Below are 20,234 nucleotides of genomic sequence, written 5' to 3' on the forward strand. Positions count from 1 at the left end.
TACATGTCCGTGTATATATTTGTTCCTCTCTATTCCTCCCCACAGCTCAAGGTTCTGGATGATGAGAGCATTAAGCGTAGCCGGGACATGGCGGAGATGCAGGCGCGTCTGTCCGTGTGTGAGCAGCGCGAGGAGGAGAGCCGACGGGACAACTTCTCCCTCAAGCAGAAGATTGTGGAGACAGAGGCCGGCAGGGAGGCTGCCAGGAAAGAGGTGAGAACAGGGGGATATAATAAAAACCCTGAGAGAAGGGACAGGAATTGGGTAGGAGGAACAATTAGCGATGATCACACAATACTAAGAGTATCTGGATGCGTCTGACACAGCGGTATCACATCCTAACAACCTCTTTACAGAGCACTGACTAGGTGACCTGCTTTCTTCTTTTTGACGCCTGTTACAAATGCTGTGTAGCCGTCTTCCCCTTGCTCTGGAAGATTTCAGCCTCACTCAAATGAATGGAGCTTAAATCTTGCCTAGCAAAGAGAAAACTACTTCACAGCATATTTAATAAGATCCACTGCTATTATTCTGATTTCCCTTCGGCCCACACCGGCTTACCAATAAGATCGGTCAATAACATATGAAAAGCAAGCCGGCCGTCCCAAAATTCAGGGGATTGAGCCGAGACATTATCTGCACTTTTAGGGCAGCCCCATCACATTTGCAATATACCCAAAGACTGCGTTATTTTGATCGTGCCGGGTGTCTGTTCCCCAGCTGAGTGGGCTGCAGCGGAAGCTGTCCGAGGTGGAGAGCGACTTCGGGCTGCGCGAGAGGGAGCTGCTGGGCAGCCTGGAGGAGGCTCGCGGGACCGAGAAGAAGCTGCTGGACAACGCCCGCAACCTGGAGATAAAGCACCAGGCGTCCCAGGAGGACACGGCCCAGCTCGGCCTGCGCCTGAGCGCCAGCGAGGGTCGCGTGCACGGACTGGAAGCCGAGCTGGCGCGGCTAGAGGGGCTGAAACGGGAGGTGGAGTTTAAACTGGGCAGCCTGCACTCTGCTCTCCGGAGGACCCTGGGCATCGGGCGCGCCGGGCGCACTCCCAGTCCGGCCGTTAGGGGGCGCAGCGGCTCTCCCAAAAGGCCTTTCTCGCCCTACAAAGGTGAGGACCTGCAGAAGAGTTCAACATGCAGAGCCACTTAGTAGCAAGTTGCAATATGATGAAAGCACTCAGCTTTGCAACATCTCTCCTCACATTTAAAATATATATATTTTTGTCTAATTGAAGATCGGGTTAATAGTTTTGCAACGGCTTCAATCTATACATAGCAGGGTTATACCACGTGTGCCAGACTTTCTGCTATGGGCTCGTGTCCAGCAGAGGAAATGGCAGGTCCAAAATTACAGTGATCAGATCTGATTTAAAAATAAGTTCTTTGCAGAATTCACTTTGATGTGGTCAATTCTGTTTTCCTTCATTAGCTCTCCCTCCCTCTCTCTCTCTCTCTTGCGCTTTCTCTCTCTTGCGCTTTCTCTCTCGCGCTCTCTCTCTCGCTCTCTCTCTCTCGCGCTCTCTCTCTCGCGCTCTCTCTCTCGCGCTTTCTCTCTCGCGCTTTCTCTCTCTCGCGCTTTCTCTCTCTCGCGCTTTCTCTCTCTCGCGCTTTCTCTCTCTCGCGCTCTCTCTCTCTCGCGCTCTCTCTCTCTCGCGCTCTCTCTCTCTCGCGCTTTCTCTCTCTCGCGCTTTCTCTCTCTCGCGCTTTCTCTCTCTCGCGCTTTCTCTCTCTTGCGCTCTCTCGCGCTCTCTCTCTCTTGCGCTTTCTCTCTCTTGCGCTTTCTCTTGCGCTTTCTCTCGAGCTTTCACATTCTCCCTCTTTCTCGCTCTCATTGTCTTCCTCTCTCTTTCTCGCTCGCTCACTCTCGCTCTCTCTCTCTCTTGCTCGCGCTCTCTCGCCCCCTCACTCCCTCATGCATATCCGTTTCACATTCTCACTGTGTTACTTTTTCCTTTTTATTGGAAGGTTTTGACAATACCTCTCTTTCTCTCGCGCTTTCTCTTTCTCTCGCTCTTTCTCTTTCTCTCGCGCTTTCTGTTTCTCTCGCGCTTTCTCTTTCTCTCGCGCTTTCTCTCGCGCTTTCTCTTTCTCTCGCGCGCGCTTTCTCTTTCTCTCGCGCGCGCTTTCTCTTTCGCGCTTTCTCTTTCTCTCGCGCTTTCTCTTTCTCTCGCGCTTTCTCTTTCTCTCGCGCTTTGTCTTTCTCTCGTGCTTTCTCTTTCTCTCTCCCTTTCTCGCGCTCTCTCCCTTTCTCGCGCTCTCTCCCTTTCTCGCGCTCTCTCCCTTTCTCGCGCTCTCTCCCTTTCTCGCGCTCTCGCGCTTTCTCTCGCGCTCTCTTTCTCTCGCGCTCTCTTTCTCTCGCGCTCTCTTTCTCTCGTGCTTTCTCTTTCTCTCGCGCTTTGTCTTTCTCTCGCGCTTTGTCTTTCTCTCGCGCTTTCTCTTTCTCTCGCGCTTTCTCTTTCTCTCGCGCACGCTTTCTCTCGTGCGCGCTTTCTCTCGTGCGCGCTTTCTCTCTCCCTTTCTCGCGCTCTCTCCCTTTCTCGCGCTCTCTCCCTTTCTCGCGCTCTCTCCCTTTCTCGCGCTCTCTCCCTTTCTCGCGCTCTCTCCCTTTCTCGCGCTCTCTCCCTTTCTCTCGCTCTCTCCCTTTCTCTCGCTCTCTCCCTTTCTCTCGCTCTCTCCCTTTCTCTCGCTCTCTCCCTTTCTCTCGCTCTCTCCCTTTCTCTCGCTCTCTCCCTCTTTCTCGCTCTCTTTCTCACCCTCTCTTTCTCGCCCTCTCTTTCTCGCTCTCTCTCGCCCCCTCACTCCCTCATGCATACCCGTTTCACATTCTCACTGCGTTACCTTTTCCTTTTTTACGGAAGGTTTTGACAATACCTACACGACGACCACAGACGGACGTGGGAGCCCCATCCCCCGCACGGGGAGCCCGGAGCGCAGCAAGACCCCGGAACGCCCGCCTTCTCCTAACCGCATGGAGCAGCTGGTCGCCGATATCGACCCCGAGGTGGTCAGAGCGGCACTGCGTGACTTCCTGCAGGAGCTCAGGGACACCCAGCGGGAGAGGGTACGAAGAAACCTCCAGCAAAGTCTACTGCCTGTGCAGGACCTGGCTTGGGGGCATCTGAATGGCCAGGTTTTCAGGATATTACACCCGCAGTGGCAGACTTCCCAATAGGCTCGGGCCTAGGGCACCAACATTTTGGTGGCGGCAAAAATGTCCGCCCCCATATACAGATGTAGCGCTCTCGGGCCTGATGGGAAGTCACTTACGTGTTGGGGCTGCCTCCTTGCTGCCACCCTCCTTCTCCTTCCGAATTGCAGTGTCAAATGACGCCATGCGACGTCACGTCGGTGACGTCCGCGGCGTTTATTTGGCACTGCAATTCAGGAGGAGAAGGAGGGAGGCAGCAAGGAGGCAGCCCCCACACGTAAGTGCCTGCGGGCGGCGGATCTTGAATTCCGCCGCTGTGCACACGTTGGAGGTTATACATAAAACTGAGATCGTGCCGATTGGGGCACTATTGAACGGAAATTGCTGTTGAAGTCGATGGGAGTTTCCATACAACCGTGCCCTGAACGGCACTATCACAGTTTTATTAATAACCCCCTTAGCTTGTTTTATGATCTTTGTATTATAATTCTGTTCTGATTTCAGAGTATACAACTTTTCAATAATAATCATAATAATATATAGCTTTTAAATATTAGTGTGCAACAGGCACAATGTGTCTGTGTCTGTGTCTGTGTGTGTGTGTGTGTGTGTGTGTGTGTGTGTGTGTGTGTGTGTATCTATCTATCTATATATATATATATATATATATATATATATATATATATATATATATATTTAAATATATATATATTTTTTTTATATTATAACATAAAAAATATATATATACACACATATTTAACTGTGTGTATGTTTACCATATAGAAATATTATTCAAACCGTGTCACTCTTGGTAATTAACACATGAGGTGTGTATAGATAAAGGGAGGCGTAATGAGTGTAATGGCATTGCTGGTTTATTTCCTCTAAGAAATACCTAGACTCTTAAACAAATAGTACTAATACAAATCGCCTCATTGGGCAGGATGTTAATCCGGACGGGGGGAGCCTGTAGGAGCCGCTATTAATCGGTGTGTGTAATCTTTTGCCTCCCCCTGTAAGGACGAGCTGCGCACGCATTTGGGAGCCACGGAGCGACAGCTGGCGGAGATGGCGTCGGAGCGAGACGGGGGAGCCACGCGGCTGCAGCAGCTGCAGAAAGTGCTGTCAGAGTGTGAGGAGGGTGAGGCGTGGCACTCAGTGTGGGGAGGCGTGGCACTCAGTGCGGGGAGGCGTGGCACTCAGTGTGGGGAGGCGTGGCACTCAGTGTGGGGAGGCGTGGCACTCAGTGTGGGGAGTATCTGATTACAAGGGCTCGTCCATTGATGCGCACAAGGCTCTTATAGGAAGGGCAGGTGTTGTATTGAGAAATATAGATGTATAAGTTGTGTGTGTGTGTGTGTGTGTGTGTGTGTGTGTGTGTATATATATATATATATATATATATATATACACACACACACACACACACACACAAGTCTGCAACAGACCTATATGAATAAACTGTGCTAAAACCAGTTAAATGAGGTGTAAATAATGACACCACTGGCGGTGCTGGGGTTGGGAATAATATGAAGACCAACACAGAAAAAAGAATCCCCCAATAGCACTCTAGCATACAGAAGAGAATCAAAATGTATTAATCACAAATAGACATACATAAATTAAAAAAGGAACGGTGGTGTCCTACCTGCTGTGAAATGGTACTTAAACCCCTTAAAGAGAGAAATAACAAGCTGAAATAGGCTGGTACTAAATTTAAATTAATCTAAAAGGAGAGCTTGTGACTAACTATGATGTGGAAACATATAGTGAAATGCTGGTGCTATATGCCAAGTGGATGAGTAACTACACCAATGAGTAATAAGAATGTAGAGGCAAACCAAGGTAATCTCAGCAGTTACTGACCGGCCGGTCTGAGGTTTTAGAGGCAAACACTGGTTTATCACTACATTCTTATTACTCAGGTAGGACACCACCGTTCCTTTTTTAATTTATGTATGTCTATTTGTGATTAATACATTTTGATACTCGTCTGTATGCTAGAGTGCTATTGGGGGATTCTTTTTTCTGTGTTGGTCATATACATACATATATATATGACAGTGCTTTACATTGGAGCATGTCTGAGTATTGTGAGTTGCTGCCCTGATAAATGTACAACCTCATTTTTAGTGTCTGGGCCACAGGAACATAAAGTAACTTATACCAGGTCTCAGAGGTCTGGCTCTCAGATGGTATTCTCCCGCCTCAAGGACACAGTGCGCCTTCTCCAAGAGAGTGTGCTGGAGAGGGGCAGTGGGGACACGTTGGGAGGCAGAATGGGCATACAGGGCCGCGTTTAGGATAAGTAGTTGTCTAGTGATAAGGGATTCGCAGGTTGAAGACCCCCAGTCATTCTCTTCCTGTGCCTTAGTGTAGAATTGTAGGCTCCCCTGGGCAGGAATTCATTTGGCTGGAATAATTTGGGCTGAAGACCACTGCAGGAGTGCGATTACTACCGGTCATACGGCTCTTATAAGACTGTACTGCTGACGCAATTCTGTGCTTTTGAAGGGAAGCGCATGGCGGACGGGAAGCTGAGCAGCACGCAGACGGCGCTCATACTGCAGGAGGAGACCCTGCGTCGCAATGAGAGGGAGCGCAAGACGGCGCTGGAGAAAGCAGCCAGCCTGGAGCACAGTCTCCAGGCAGCAGAGAATGAGCACAGAGCCACACAGGTCAGTGCAGGACACACCGCTTCTTCTCCGGGGACATACACTGCTCTCTTCCTATACGATTCACCACTATCTCTACCTGTGCTCTTTCCACACTGTGCTATCGCTCGGCTTCTGTCTATACCATGAACATGTGATATCTCCTCTCGTAGGACATTACCAGTAAACAAGACACAATGAGTGATGTTATCTCTTCCTCTCTTTACCTACATACTGTGCTGACTGTGACACTCGTTGTGACGTTTCAGGACAAGGTCAACAAGATGAAAGCCAACGAAGCCAAACACGAGAGCGAGAAGCGGCGCCTGAAGGACGTGCTGGACGCGTCCGACAACCGCAACACCAAACTGGAGCTGTCCCGCCGAGCGCTGGAGGGGGAGCTGCAGCGCCTCAAACTGCTGCTGGGAGACCGCGAGACAGAGCTGCACGAGCTGAGCCAGCGCGGGGAGGGGCTGCAGAGACAGGTAACAAGGACCACCGGGATAATGTCTGCTGGTTACATCCTGGAGGCAACATCTGGATGTCTCTGCATAGAAGATTTATTTCTAATAATAATAATAATCGTCTCCCCCCTACCCCCTTATATAACGCCAACAGTGTATGCGGCGCAGGACATGGAATTTTGCAGGTACCATGACTCCCTGCCCCATAGAGCTTACAATCTAATTTTGTTTCCAGTGGCACAGGCAGATTACACGACCTGCCCACGGTCACAATGGGATATAAATCAGACTGTACTGCTTCAAAGTCAGTGTCACTGTTTTCAGAGTCGGGGCCTTTGCTCACTAAGCCGCTGCTTCAACCCAATGGTCCACTTTGAACCCTTTGCAATGTGTTGCTGGTCCTATGGCAGCGAAAGGGTTAAGATCGACATGAGCCCGTTTAGGAGACATGGCTCCTTTTATACGGTGCTGATTCCAGAGGGAAGACCATATGGAGGCTTTCAAAAGATGTTTTTGTAAAGGTGGCACTTTGGTAACTGGGAGTTTCCTCCCACAAGGGCGAACATGTGGGGCTGTGAAATACTCCGACACAGGCTTGGTTCCTATAAGAGAAGTGCCTTCCATGTGAAGTAAAGCAATACATTGCTTCTTCCTTGTAGTGGGGGAATGGGGTCAAGAAAATGCTTGTGCAAGGGCGATTGTTCCTAAACCTTTGGAACAGGTTGAGTGGATTTTTAAAATGTTCTTTTAAGGAAATGATTCTTTTAATCGAAACTTAAGAAGGGACACAGAGGGTGCGAGGAACAGACGTTTCTTCCACTGGGGAAGTTAGATAGCCATACTTTGGGGCTCGGATAATGGATCTTAATCCAGCGTCCATGAGATGTTCCTATAGCAGAAGCTACTCTCAAAGCAAGGTTATTATTATTATTGTTTATTTGTAAAGCGCCAGCATATGCCGCGACGCGGTACAGTGAAATCAATGACATAAACTGAATGAGATACAGATACAGGAGAAATGAGGGCCCTGAGCCTGAGGGCTTACACCCTACAGGAAATAAGGAGCCATAACAAAAGGTTAAATGTTCCTATAGCAGGAGTGTATTGAGGGGAAGGGCATTCCAGAAGTGTGGGGCAGTCAGTGAGAAAGGTTAAAGGCGGGAGAGGGCTTTAGATACAAAAGGGGTAGAGAGAAGACATCCTTGAGCGGAACACAAGAATCAGGATGGTGCATAGCGAGAAATCTGCATAGCGAGAGTATCTGATCTTCCTCCTCCACCTAACCCTCACAGCTCTCAGACAATGAGGGGAAGGTGAGCGCTCTGCAGCTGTGTGTGGATCGTCTGAACGCGACTCTGGTCAAGGCGCAGGAGAGTGAGAGCTCCCTGAAGGAGAAAGTGCAAAGCTTGTCTAATGCCCTTTCCGAGAGCAACTCCAGCTCTGCCGCCACACATGACAAGGTCGGCCAGCTGCAGAAGATGCTGACATCCACCGAGCACGAGAGACGGATCCTGCAGGTCAGGCGCTGGTGTGCAAACAGGGGAGCAATACTGGAATATGAAGGCTGTTTTCAGGCTAGACTGAGCCGCTGGAAGCCAATGCAGTATTGAGGTGCAGAGCTGAGTGGCTGTGGACGTGAGAGCTGTATGGGCAATGGTGTGTTTGTGTTTACAGCACTGGGAGGCAGAGCACAGGATGCAGGATTGAAGTGCAGAGCAGTGTGTGTTCTGTGCAGGATTGAGGTGCAGAGCAGTGTGTGTTCTGTGCAGGATTGAGGTGCAGAGCAGTGTGTGTTCTGTGCAGGATTGAGGTGCCGAGCAGTGTGTGTTCTGTGCAAGATTGAGGTGCAGAGCAGTGTGTGTTCTGTGCAGGATTGAGGTGCAGAGCAGTGTGTGTGCAGGATTGAGGTGCAGAGCAGTGTGTGTTCTGTGCAGGATTGAGGTGCAGAGCAGTGTGTGTTCTGTACAGGATTGAGGTGCAGAGCAGTGTGTGTTCTGTGCAGGATTGAGGTGCAGAGCAGTGTGTGTTCTGTGCAGGATTGAGGTACAGAGCAGTGTGTGTGCAGGATTGAGGTGCAGAGCAGTGTGTGTTCTGTGCAGGATTGAGGTGCAGAGCAGTGTGTTTGTGCAGGATTGAGGTGCAGAGCAGTGTGTATTCTGTGCAGGATTGAGGTGCAGAGCAGTGTGTGTTCTGTACAGGATTGAAGTGCAGAGCAGTGTGTGTTCTGTGCAGGATTGTGGTGCAGAGCACTGTGTGTTCTGTGCAGGATTGAGGTGCAGAGCAGTGTGTGTTCTGTGCAGTATTGAGGTGCGGAGCAGTGTGTGTTTTGTGCAGGATTGAGGTGCAGAGCAGCGTGTGTTCTGTACAGGATTGAAGTGCAGAGCAGTGTGTGTTCTGTGCAGGATTGAGGTGCAGAGCAGTGTGTGTTGTTCTGTGCAGGATTGAGGTGCAGAGCAGTGTGTGTTCTGTGCAGGATTGAGGTGCAGAGCAGTGTGTGTTCTGTGCAGGATTGAGGTGCAGAGCAGTGTGTGTTCTGTGCAGGATTGAGGTGCAGAGCAGTGTGTGTTCTGTGCAGGATTGAGGTGCAGAGCAGTGTGTGTTCTGTACAGGATTGAGGTGCAGAGCAGTGTGTGTTCTGTGCAGGATTGAGGTGCAGAGCAGTGTGTGTTCTGTGCAGGATTGAGGTGCAGAGCAGTGTGTGTTCTGTGCAGGATTGAGGTGCAGAGCAGTGTGTGTTCTGTGCAGGATTGAGGTGCAGAGCAGTGTGTGTTCTGTGCAGGATTGAGGTGCAGAGCAGTGTGTGTTTTGTGCTGGATTGAGGTGCAGAGCAGTGTATGTTCTGTGCAGGATTGAGGTGCAGAGCTAAGTTCTTTGAATGCTCAGGTTGTTGCGGCGGTTCCCACACAGGAACGGCTGGAAGCTGCCCGCTTGGCGGTCTCGGAGGGGAAGAAGCAGAACGGGGGGCTGATTGAGCAGGTTCAGGAGCTGCGTGATGAGCAGGCAGAGGGAGAGCTGCAGCGTGTGGAGCTGGAGGGGCAAGTCCGGCAGCTGCAGGAGGTGAGCTGCAGACAAAATGGCTCTCACTGTCTCTCTTCTGCTATATCTATATCTCTCCCTCTTTCTCCTCGTCTTCTCATCTGTCTTTCTCTACAGTATTTGGTCCTCAGGGTTTCTCTCTCTGATTTATTTCTTATCATCTCTCTCTCGCTCTTTTTCTGATCTCTGTCTTATCATCACTCTCTAATCTGCTGTTTTACCCTCTGAGGCCGTCTCTTTTTGTCGTGTTCCTTCTCCCCGGCCCTGTCTGTGTCCCGGTGTTAATATCTGTCCCTTTCTGTGGCTTTACGCCAAGATCCTGCGTCAGCGCCAGGAGAGTGACGGAGTCTCCCTGCGGAGCCTGCACAAGCTGCAGGAGGAGCGCGAGCTGCTGCAGGAACGCCTGGGCGGGTTGCAACGCGCCGTGGCTCAGCTGGAGGCGGAGAAGCGCGAGATGGAGCGCTCGTCCCTACGCCTGGAGAAGGACAAAAACGCCCTGAGGAAGACCCTGGACAAGGTAATAGGAGCAGTGAGAAACACAGACAGGTACTGCTTAATGAGGCAACATATAATGTCCTCTCTATAGTGCATACTTAAAGCTGCAGACCAAGCAAATCCTACATGTGTGTTTTTTTGTTTTTTTTTAAAGAAATCAGTTCTGAACTCTGGGAAAATATTTGTAGCATTTTTTTTTTTTTTAAACAACTGAATTACATTTTTAATGTATTATAATGTAACAAGCATTTTTTGTTTCTATAGAAACCATTTACAAAGTCACATCCCCTTCCTCTTCTGAAACCGGCTCTGGCACACCCCTTTTTGAGCCCTGCCCTCTCTCTAGCAGCGCACTAATTGTATCTAGTGACTGTGGTCACATGATCTTCCCCACAGAACTTTGCATCTTTGGTCCTATTCTGCTGCACTGACAGCCATTTAGTGAACCCCAGAGCCAAATCTTCACAGATCGATCACAGGAGAAAAGATCGATCGGCAACTTAGCTAATTACTTAACATTGTGTGGATTGTATTGATGCACAAATTAAAGGGGGGATGTTTTTTTGTCTTTCTTAAACGGCAGCTTGGGGACTGCTGCTTTAAGTTTCACAGTGCTTCATTGTTACTTCAGAAATATTCATGGCGCCACCTCCTGGATGTAAGTGTGGCAGCACATCCGTGGCAGCTAGCTTCCTTCAAAGCCGATATTAGGAAGATGAGGATGACTGTAGCAATGGTGTCTCTCTTACTACCCTCATTGCTGTGTACGGGAGTCTGCTGGCAATCCATTATTGGACTCCTGGACACCAGAGTGTCACCATCTCTTGGTGAACCTGTCCCTTTATATCTTGTTTGCACTATATACGGAGGCTATTCCAGGGGAGGCATTTAAATGCAGAGGTAAGAAGGTTTCCTCTCCCCCCTCTGCCCGGCAGGTGGAGCGCGAGAAGCTGAAGACGGTGGAGGACACTATGCGTCTGTCCGCAGAGAGGGGACGTCTGGATCGGTCGCTGACCACAGTGGAGCAGGAGCTGGCGGAGGCGCAGAGACAGGTGCAGCTGTTAGAGGTAAGCAGCAAATGCTGGCAATCGCCACCCCACGTGGGCAGGAGAGGACAGGACCTGGGAAAGGTATATTGGTCCAGCAGTGACTTTCACCCCTCACTGCCAGAGCAATGTGTGGCTGCCATCTGGCAGTGAACTGGTTAATCAGGCCACAATGGGGCAATGTCTATCTCTGCAAAGTTTGTCAAATAAGCATCAAGGGCAGATTTCTGTGACTATAACTATGCTAACCAAAACAAACCAAAAGAAATTCACTACGCTCATTTATATTCCAAAATAACTAGTCATTCAGCTCATTAGAATATGGTTAACAGGAGATATTTCTAAATAGTGTGTATGTGCGCTAATGTAACAGTAATTATGTCAGATAGCGGCGGTGTGCGCTAATGTAACAGTAATTATGTCAGATAGCGGCGGTGTGCGCTAATATAACCGTAATTATGTCAGATACGGCTGTGTGCGCTAATGTAACAGTAATTATGTCAGATACGGCTGTGTGCGCTAATAGAAGTTTATATGTAAAACAGAGGGTTTTTTTTGCTCAGATCTGGTGGTCTTGATACAGAACTGTATTCCTCCCGTCACCATATATAAGTGAAACACTCCTACCTGCAGCCTAAAATAATATCGCTCATTTGGAACCATTCAACATATTGCTGACTGCTAGAAGCCAGCAAAGCTCTTTGATACATTGATGCTAAGAGACCCATATACCAAAGAGCATTACCAACTGGAATTTTAAAGGGTCAATCCACTTCAAAGACAGCACGATGACCAGCAGCAGGCCACCCCCTTTCTTCCTGACAAATGTAAACGTGGAGGCAACATGACTTTAATAATATAGACACACACTAAGAGTTATTATTATTATTACCTTAAACCAGCAATCCCATCTGGGAATTTCATCCCTGAGGTCTCCCCCCGTTCCAATTATGGAGAGACTAAATGTTTCTCACACACAGACACACACACACACGCAGAGATGTGTGTCATGCATGACTTCCACTGTAACATACCATGCATACCTAAGTAGAGTGCAGAAAACACATTGAAGTGACTCTCTTTTCTGATTGGTGGCGGATGGGAATCTGTCTCCCGTTTGGATGGTTGATGGAGTTCTCTCTTTCACCCGCTGTCCTGTGAAGGTGCAGTTAAACAGGGTTAGGCGCAAGATCACGTATAGCCTGGTGAGTGAAGCACTGTAGCTTTACTCAGGAGCCTCATAGCTTAGGTGTGTCCTGTAGCCAAGCCCTGACCATCCATATCCCCAGCATCCTCTTCCTATTATCACCAGCTCTCATCCTACCCAGGCATAACCACACCCTCTCCACCCCATAACCACATATACCCCAAACTGCTTCACCACATAACCACATATACCCCAAACTGCTTCACCACATAACCACATGTACCCCAAACTGCTTCACCATATAACCACATATACCCCAAACTGCTTCACCACACTGCTTCTTCCCTGCAATATACAAATTGCCAACGCATCATGGCTTACAACCTTCTCCACAGCTCAGGGGCGGCCAACTCCAGTCCTCAAGGGCCACCAACAGGCCAGGTATTAGGGTAGGGATATCTCTGCTTCAGCACAGGTGGCTCAATCAGAGGCTCAGTCATAATAACAGCCACCTGTGCTGAAGCATGGGTATCCCTACCCTAATATCTGGCCTGTTGGTAGCCCCTGGGTTGGCCACCCCTGCCATCGCTGAATCCCGCACGCTTCCCCTTTGCATGTACCCTGCTTTGGAACATACTGCATCCCCCAGTACCTTCTGCTGTGTCCCTGCACCACCCACCACACTCCTGTGTCTTCTTGCTTGACTCCAAGTCAACATCTGCCTTCAGCTCCTATCAGCCCTTCCCAGCACCCTGTTTGGTCATTAACCCACCCGTAACTTCCTCATCCTGCTTTCATAGACTAGATCAGAGCTTTATAGGTAGGTGCAGTCTTACATGCACAGCTGGGCCTATTATTTATCATCCCTGCTCGTTCTCTCCTACCCAGGCTCAGATTGCAGACATGGAGCAGACGCACGCTCAGAGCCTCATGGAGACAGCGGCACGACACCGCCAGGAGCTTCAGATGGAGATTGAGAGGCTGCGCAATGCACAGATCCAAGCAGAGCGCACTCTGGACGCGCGAGAGCGAGCTCACCGGCAGCGCATCAAGGGGTTGGAGGAACAGGTGCGGGAGTTGTGTCCTTATCAAGCTACGCCCTCTTATAAAGCTCGGAAGAATAACTTTATTTCAATGGGACGCAAAGCGCGTCACAATGACAGTATAGCACGCGGTGCGCAGCACATAGGATTGTTACAGACACAGCCCCTGCCCCGTGGAGCTTACACTCTATGTTATGTTATTGGTGCCTGAGGCACAGGGAGATAAAGTGACACGCCCAAGGTCACAAGGCGCTGACACCCGGAATTGCTCACTTACCCGGCAACCGGATCATGGAAATGGCACTGGCCTCAGAGATAACTTTGGGCCAGTGTGCACAGGGCTGCCCACACTGGGGAGGTGCTAACTGAACATAATGACATGCTGACACTGTAACCCCCATACACCTTATACACCTTATACACCTTATACACCTTATACACCTTATACACCTTATACATCTTATACATGTTCCTATACACATGGCTAAGAGAATTATTCTCCAGGGATTTCTAATGCAATTATTTTTCTTTTTTCCCCTCTCTCCTTTTTATTAATTTGAGTTATTTTCACACTTGAAAAGATATAGCAGGTATATAAGTTGTAAGTTAACATGGAAACGGAGACATCTCATGGTGACGCACGAATGTGTCCTGCTACCTTGGTTTGAAATCATTTTTTTGGTTAAGGAACCCTATGTGAAATTCTGAGGAACCCCAACCCTCTCTTATAGCGCGTCTATGATCAGATGCATTGTAAGGAACCCCAACCCTCTCTAATAGCGTCTGAGATCAGATGCATTGTAAGGAACCCCAACCCTCTCTAATAGCGTCTGAGATCAGATGCATTGTAAGGAACCCCAACCCTCTCTAATAGCGCGTCTGAGATCAGATGCATTGTAAGGAACCCCAACCCTCTCTAATAGCGCGTCTGAGATCAGATGCATTGTAAGGAACCCCAACCCTCTCTAATAGCGCGTCTGAGATCAGATGCATTGTAAACTCTTCTGTATTTGGTACAATTTTAAAATGACCTGAAAAGTACAGGGAACCCTTTATGGATGCCCGGGGAACCCAAGCGTTCCTAGGAACCCTGGTTGAAAAACACTGGTTTAGAATCACAGCTTTAACCTTCACTAAATGACACTCCATATTACCTTAGGGAATAGCCTGTGCATTTAGGGAATGCCCCTCTTAGCCTGCAACCACCATACATTGTAGTCCCACAGCCTGCACCATGCATCCCACACAGCTCTATCCCTCTCCCTGCTCTTCTCCTTCCTGAACCTGTGGCTTTCTCTCCGGCAGATTTCAATACTGAAGGACCAATTACAGCAGGAGCTGCGTCGGTGCCAGCACCTCTACACCCAACCGTCCGTCCTCTCGGGGAAATAACCCAGACTCTTTACGTGTTGCGTTGGGCGAAGGGAGGTCCGCTGTTTTATGGAACACCCTCTCTCACCCCGGGGTGTTTCCTGGTGCTCTGCTCTGCGTGGATTGCCATTTTTTTTTAAGCACACAGTTTGTTTCTTAATTGACCTTTTCACACTTGACTGCAGCAATGAAGAAGTCACAGCCTTTCACCCCGGACCTCACACTACACCAGGGGCGGCCAACTCCAGTCCTCAAGGGCCACCAACAGGTCAGGTCTTCAGGATATTCCTGCTTCAGCACAAGTGGCTCAATCGGTTGCTGCTTCAGCTCAGGTGGGTCAATCAGTGGCTCAGAATGAATAATCCGGGGCTGAAGCAAGGATATCCTGACAACCTGACCTGGTGGTGGCCCCTGAGGACTTGAGTTGCCCGCCCCTTCACTATACGATGCAAACTGCATAACTATTACACGGCACAATCCTGAAGTGGGTGTGTGGGGTGGAGGGCACAAAGGCGCAGCTATTGAGTGACCTGAAGGGACAGGTCTCTCGCCAACGGGTTACTGTACATAAAGACCTCCCATGAAAGTATTTTTGTATATACAGGAAGCACATGTCAGATCGAGTCTCGGCCTGGTGTTCTCACCATGTGGTTACCTTGAATCAGAGAACGAGGGCCCTAGAAGCACAAGTGTCGTCCTGGGAATCATGCTGAATGGACTCTCCCACTGCACTTGCCTGGCCAGGGAGAGACTGTCCTTACTGTACCATTTATTCTGCTAATCTGGCGGGATTGAGACCAAGCATGGACGATGTAGCATTTCTACCAATGAATACTTCTGAAATTAATATTGTATATGTTGATGGAAAATGATGGGTTACAACTGGGCGCCTCTGGCTACAGCACTGTCTACTGGGCGTCTCTGTCTACAGCACTGTCTACTGGGCGTCTCTCAGCTGGTAGAACCATGCAGGTTGGGCTGTTTGTGGACGAAATTCTCCATCGAAGTAAACCAGGGATTTCAGCCGAAAATGGCTTGAGCTGCAAATATAGAATAAACTACGGAGGGCCAGATCCACTACACGGTGCTACGCTTTAGCTTTATTAATGAGAGCTGAGCCGCGCTACCACTCTCGTGGTTCTGATCATTCACCGACTCCTTTTATCTCTGGGCAGAAAAAAGGAATACCCCCTACCTGTGACCCCAGAATCCCATTCCATGGGAGTGCAGCGATCCTGGAAGCCCTGTGATCCCAGATCCCATTCCACGGGAGTGCAGCGATCTCGGAAGCGCTGATCCCAGATCCCATTCCATGGAAGTTTAGCGATCCCGGGGGCTCTAGGACCCCAAATTCCATTCCATGCAAGTGCAGCGACCCCGGGAGCGCTGTGACCCCAGATCCCATTCCATGCGAGTGCAGCGATCCCGGGAGCACTGTGACCCCAGATCCCATTCCATGCGAGTGCAGCGATCCCGGGAGCGCTGTGACCCCAGATCCCATTCCGTGGGAGTGCAGCGACCCCAGATCCCATTTCGTGGGAGCGCTGTGACCCCAGATCCCATTCCGTGGGAGTGCAGCGACCCCAGATCCCATTCCATGGGAGCGCTGTGACCCCTGTGACCCCAGAACCCATTCCATGCGAGTGCAGCGATCCCGGGAGCCCTGTGACCCCAGATCCCATTCCGTGGGAGTGCAGCGATCCCGGGAGCACTGTGACCCCAGATCCCATTCCATGGGAGCGCTGTGACCCCTGTGATCCCAGAACCCATTCCATGCGAGTGCAGCGATCCCGGGAGCGCTGTGACCCCAGATCCCTTTCCGTGGGAGTGCAGCGATCCCGGGAGTGCTGTGACCCCAGATCCCATTCCGTGGAAGTGCAGCGATCCCGAGAGCCCTGTGACCCCAGATCCCATTCCGTGGGAGTGCAGCGATCCCGGGAGCGCTGTGACCCCAGATCCCATTCCGTGGGAGTGCAGCGATCCCGGGAGCGCTGTGACCCCAGATCCCATTCCGTGGGAGTGCAGCGATCCCGGGAGCGCTGTGACCCCAGATCCCATTCCGTGGGAGTGCATCGATCCCAGATCCCATTCCGTGGGAGTGCAGTGATCCCAGATCCCATTCCGTGGGAGTGCAGCGATCCCAGATCCCATTCCATGCGAGTGCAGCGACCCCGGGAGCGCTCTGTAGAAGTGCCTTGCTGCTTCCCTCTAGCACTCTTTTCTACAAGAATGATTACACTGTGAACTAAACATATTTTTAATGACACTTAATGCCCTTTTTAACCTTTCTGTTGCTGGGAGGGACTTGTATATAGTGCAGGGTTAGGCCACTCCAGTCCTCAAGCGTCACCAACAGGTCAGGTTTGCAGGATATCTCTGCTTCAGCACAGGTGGCTCAATCAGTCGAAGACTAAGCCACTGATTGAGCCACCTGTGCTGAAGCAGGGAGATCCCGCAAACCTGACTTGTTGGTGTCCCGTGAGGACAGGAGAAGCCTACCCCTGATATAGTGTATGGCCGCGCTTATAGGGCCGGTGACGAGACCGATGACGTCACCTGTCGCCATTGCGAAAGTTGAATTTTAAGTTTAAGCGACGTCGCTGGCTACAAGGCCAGTGACGTCACAAAAGGGGGAGGGCAGAGGGACGGAGACCCGATTGGCCGTAAGGGGAGACCGTCAGCGCCAACGACGGCGACAATGCATTTGTTTTGACACAACGGTCGCGTCTCCGGCACTATAAGCGCAGCGTATCCCAGCAGCAAAGGGATTTATTAAAGGGAATAGACTCTCTAACATGCACACGCCCGTGTCTTGCCTGAGGCAGCTGCGTCTCCGTTCCCCCCCGCAGCGTTCTCCCCCGCAGCCCTCTCGTTTCTCCGGGAGCATTTTCTGTGCTGCTGAGCGGATTTTGTAAAGTCACTGAATTTTATATCTTTTTTTTTTTTTTAACCTAAACTCGTCCCCCGCCTACATTCTTTAACCCTTTCACTGCGAGACACACGATGCATCATTTTGTACAATTAGAGATGCAAAAACATCCCCCCCCCCTGCATTTGGTTGAGGATCATATTAACCGCATGTGCTGCCACAGTGAAGGAGCTCCCGGAAAAAAGAACACAGCCGCCATTTTTAAGGCCTTGAAAAAAATAATTTTAAATCAAAATGTCCACAGCACAAAAGTACCGGATAATTGCATAATTACGTATGTAGAATCCTGATCCTATACTTGTTAAATTGTCCAGTAGTTTTTTTGGGATCATAAGATACGTTGCAGTATTCCTTACATGTATGAGCTCTGTCGAAACCACATAAATGATATTATTTCTGGCATTTACCATCATGCTTTTTAGGATATGGCTCATACCCAGATGTAAAAAAAATAAAATAAAAATTCCATAAAGCGCATGTAATTATAAAACAAAGCGGATGAAAGATGTCAGTTTGCCAAGTGGTACTGCAGTTTTTAATCATGACTAACAGTACTGTGCGGTGTCTGGCAGTGAAAGGGTTCACTAGAAATGTCTGGGCCAGGTTTTGATTACCATTGATAACGAGGGACAAAGCATCATTAAACACAACTACAAAATACCTGGTGTCCTGACATCACGTCAGTTTGTTTCCTGGTCATGGTTCTGGCTGACTATTTCTCTGCTTCTATCGCGTGGGCAGATGGTGATAGGAATAGAATGATCTCTCTAGGAAAGCAGAGTCAGGTTTACAAGAAGGTTACCCAGAATCCTTATCACCAGCTCACATAACATTCTCCCTGCGCCTGAGCAGGGGCGCCCCATGCAAGTCTTCTATAGTACGGGACAGCGAGACGCAGTAGGAAAATTACAGTTAAAGCCATACATTTGTTATATGTTTTAGTGACAAAAACACAGTTACTCCTCCCCTCTCTCCATTCATTTCTTCCTCCATCTCTCAGCCCCCCTCCTTGCTATAAGTGCCCAGTCGCAGGCTGCAGCTCTTAGGCCGCACTTATGGCAGCGGCGACGTGCTCGCGACCGCGTGACGTCGCTATAGCGATAGTTGAACTTGGTTTCAGGAAACCCCAGGAAGCAACAGGGCGTGGCCGTGAGCAGTTCGTCCTCATTGGCTGAATCGCTCATGTGACGCTGCCGTCACGCTGCCGTCGCTCTCCAAAGACAAAATCCTTTGGCCACGTGTATAGCGACGGCAGCGTGACGTCAGGCTGTGGTCGCTGGAAAAATCAAATTGAAGTGACTTCCAGCGATCAAGCCGCCGCTCCTACTATAAGCGCACGCGATGGCGTCAATACATTTGTCTCCGGCACTTTAAGCCCGGCCTTTGTCTTTAGAGCTTCAGGTCGCAACGCAGCGCGGTTGTGCGCACTATGGGCACCCGCGACGAACTTCAAGTACTCGTGACGGCACTGCGCGCCCAGCCGCTACTGTGAGCGCAGCCTTACCTGTGGAGTGGAGCCCATTCTGGCGGCAGACACAACGTTGTAATTGACTTCCTGGTTGAACTGTTAGGACGGGCTGCACACCTGCCCTCCTCCACAGCAGCCACCATCCCCTGCCTTCTGCCGCCCGCCGCCATCCTTCTCCCGTCACTGCCGGACCTGTGTATGCCCCTGAATTGTCCCATTGGCCCCTGAAATATGGGACAGTTATGCGTCCTGCCAGGCCTTTCAGGGACAATGGGACAGTTCCATATATATACGGGGTCTCTGGCAACCCCACAGCTGAGAAACGTATGGGAAATCTGTAATGGTCACTCATTTACATTTTTGAACCTCATTAAATACAGGCGCTTATTTTTAGCATCAGCGCTTCTATATACGTCACTGCAGCCTCACTCTTACCAGCTTTATTTTTGGTATTTCACTGCAAAGATAGAAAACTCATGAATGTATCTGCATGTTTTCCACGTATCCCCAAACTTGCTGCAGACAAGGATTCTGGGTAGTGACATGCAACTGAGCCTGCAGGGGGCGTCACTTTCAGCTTCCTATACATTTTGCACATGGATTCCCTGTGCAGGGGTAGCAAACTTCAGTCCCCAAGGGCTACCAACAGGTCAGGCTTTCAGAATATCCCTGCTTCCACACAGGTGGCTCAGTCTTCTACTGAAGCAGGGATAGCCTGAAAACCTGACCTGTTAGGTAGCCCTTGATTGAGGACTGGAGTTTGTTACCCCTGCCCTAGAGTATTTGCCTCCAGAATCGCACCGCTTGCACAGCTAAGCCCGGGATAGGGAAGTAAAGGCGTAGCTGTGCAAGCGGTGCGATTCAGCAGGCGAAGGCCCTAACCGCAGCCTAATTGGGTTAGATCCAACCATGCCTGCGCCACGCCTCCTCTCCAGCGATACTTCTTAGGCACGTTCTATAGTGCCGGGCGCATGCTACGCCGTGCGCGCGCGCGGATTTTTAGTTGGCTGACGTCAGTCAGCCTTTCTATACGAGGGCCGCACACGTGCGCACGGCAGGGAGAGGGGAGCCGACAGACAGCGGCGAAGATGAAGAAATTCATCTTTTCGCGCCGCTGCCTGCGCTAAAAGGAATGTATTGGTGTGTATGCGTGGGTGTGTGTGTGTGCGTGGATGTGTGTGTGTGGGGGGGGGGGGGTGAGGGGGGTAAATAAATGGACACACACCAAAAAAAAAAATTATTAATCTTTTTTTTTTTAATTAAAAAAAAATCAAACTTACACTCCCCTTACACTCACACTCACACAACATATACACACATACACACTTACCTGCAGCTCCCGGCTCTATATACACGGAAAGCATGCGGCACGTGCACGCGCGTTCGCATAGGAACGTGCGGCCGCACGCTGTATAGAACAGCCCGTATATGGCTGCA

The 20,234-nt window shown here is 50.0% G+C and overlaps 1 protein-coding gene across 11 annotated transcripts in view; it reads left to right on the plus strand.

Moving 5' to 3' along the window:
• CROCC (ciliary rootlet coiled-coil, rootletin) overlaps positions 1–16,775 on the plus strand; it is a 72,677-nt gene extending 55,902 nt beyond the window's left edge. For 8 of the 11 annotated variants that reach the window (XM_075605957.1, XM_075605956.1, XM_075605964.1 and 5 more), the window contains 13 exons: positions 46–213; positions 721–1,105; positions 2,855–3,057; positions 4,165–4,285; positions 5,659–5,822; positions 6,068–6,283; positions 7,555–7,779; positions 9,170–9,319; positions 9,615–9,815; positions 10,729–10,860; positions 12,003–12,044; positions 12,875–13,054; positions 14,335–16,775. In XM_075605957.1, the coding sequence (XP_075462072.1) occupies positions 46–213; positions 721–1,105; positions 2,855–3,057; positions 4,165–4,285; positions 5,659–5,822; positions 6,068–6,283; positions 7,555–7,779; positions 9,170–9,319; positions 9,615–9,815; positions 10,729–10,860; positions 12,003–12,044; positions 12,875–13,054; positions 14,335–14,421 (2,274 nt within the window). In that variant the 3' untranslated portion in view covers positions 14,422–16,775. Of the gene's footprint in view, positions 1–45; positions 214–720; positions 1,106–2,854; positions 3,058–4,164; positions 4,286–5,658; positions 5,823–6,067; positions 6,284–7,554; positions 7,874–9,169; positions 9,320–9,614; positions 9,816–10,728; positions 10,861–12,002; positions 12,045–12,874; positions 13,055–14,334 lie in introns of those variants that run through there. The other 3 variants (XM_075605958.1, XM_075605962.1, XM_075605967.1) reach the window with 2 other exon arrangements.
• The last annotated feature ends 3,459 nt before the right edge of the window (positions 16,776–20,234 follow it).

Source organism: Ascaphus truei, chromosome 6, assembly GCF_040206685.1.
Source record: "Ascaphus truei isolate aAscTru1 chromosome 6, aAscTru1.hap1, whole genome shotgun sequence".
In the NCBI taxonomy this organism is placed as follows: domain Eukaryota; kingdom Metazoa; phylum Chordata; class Amphibia; order Anura; family Ascaphidae; genus Ascaphus; species Ascaphus truei.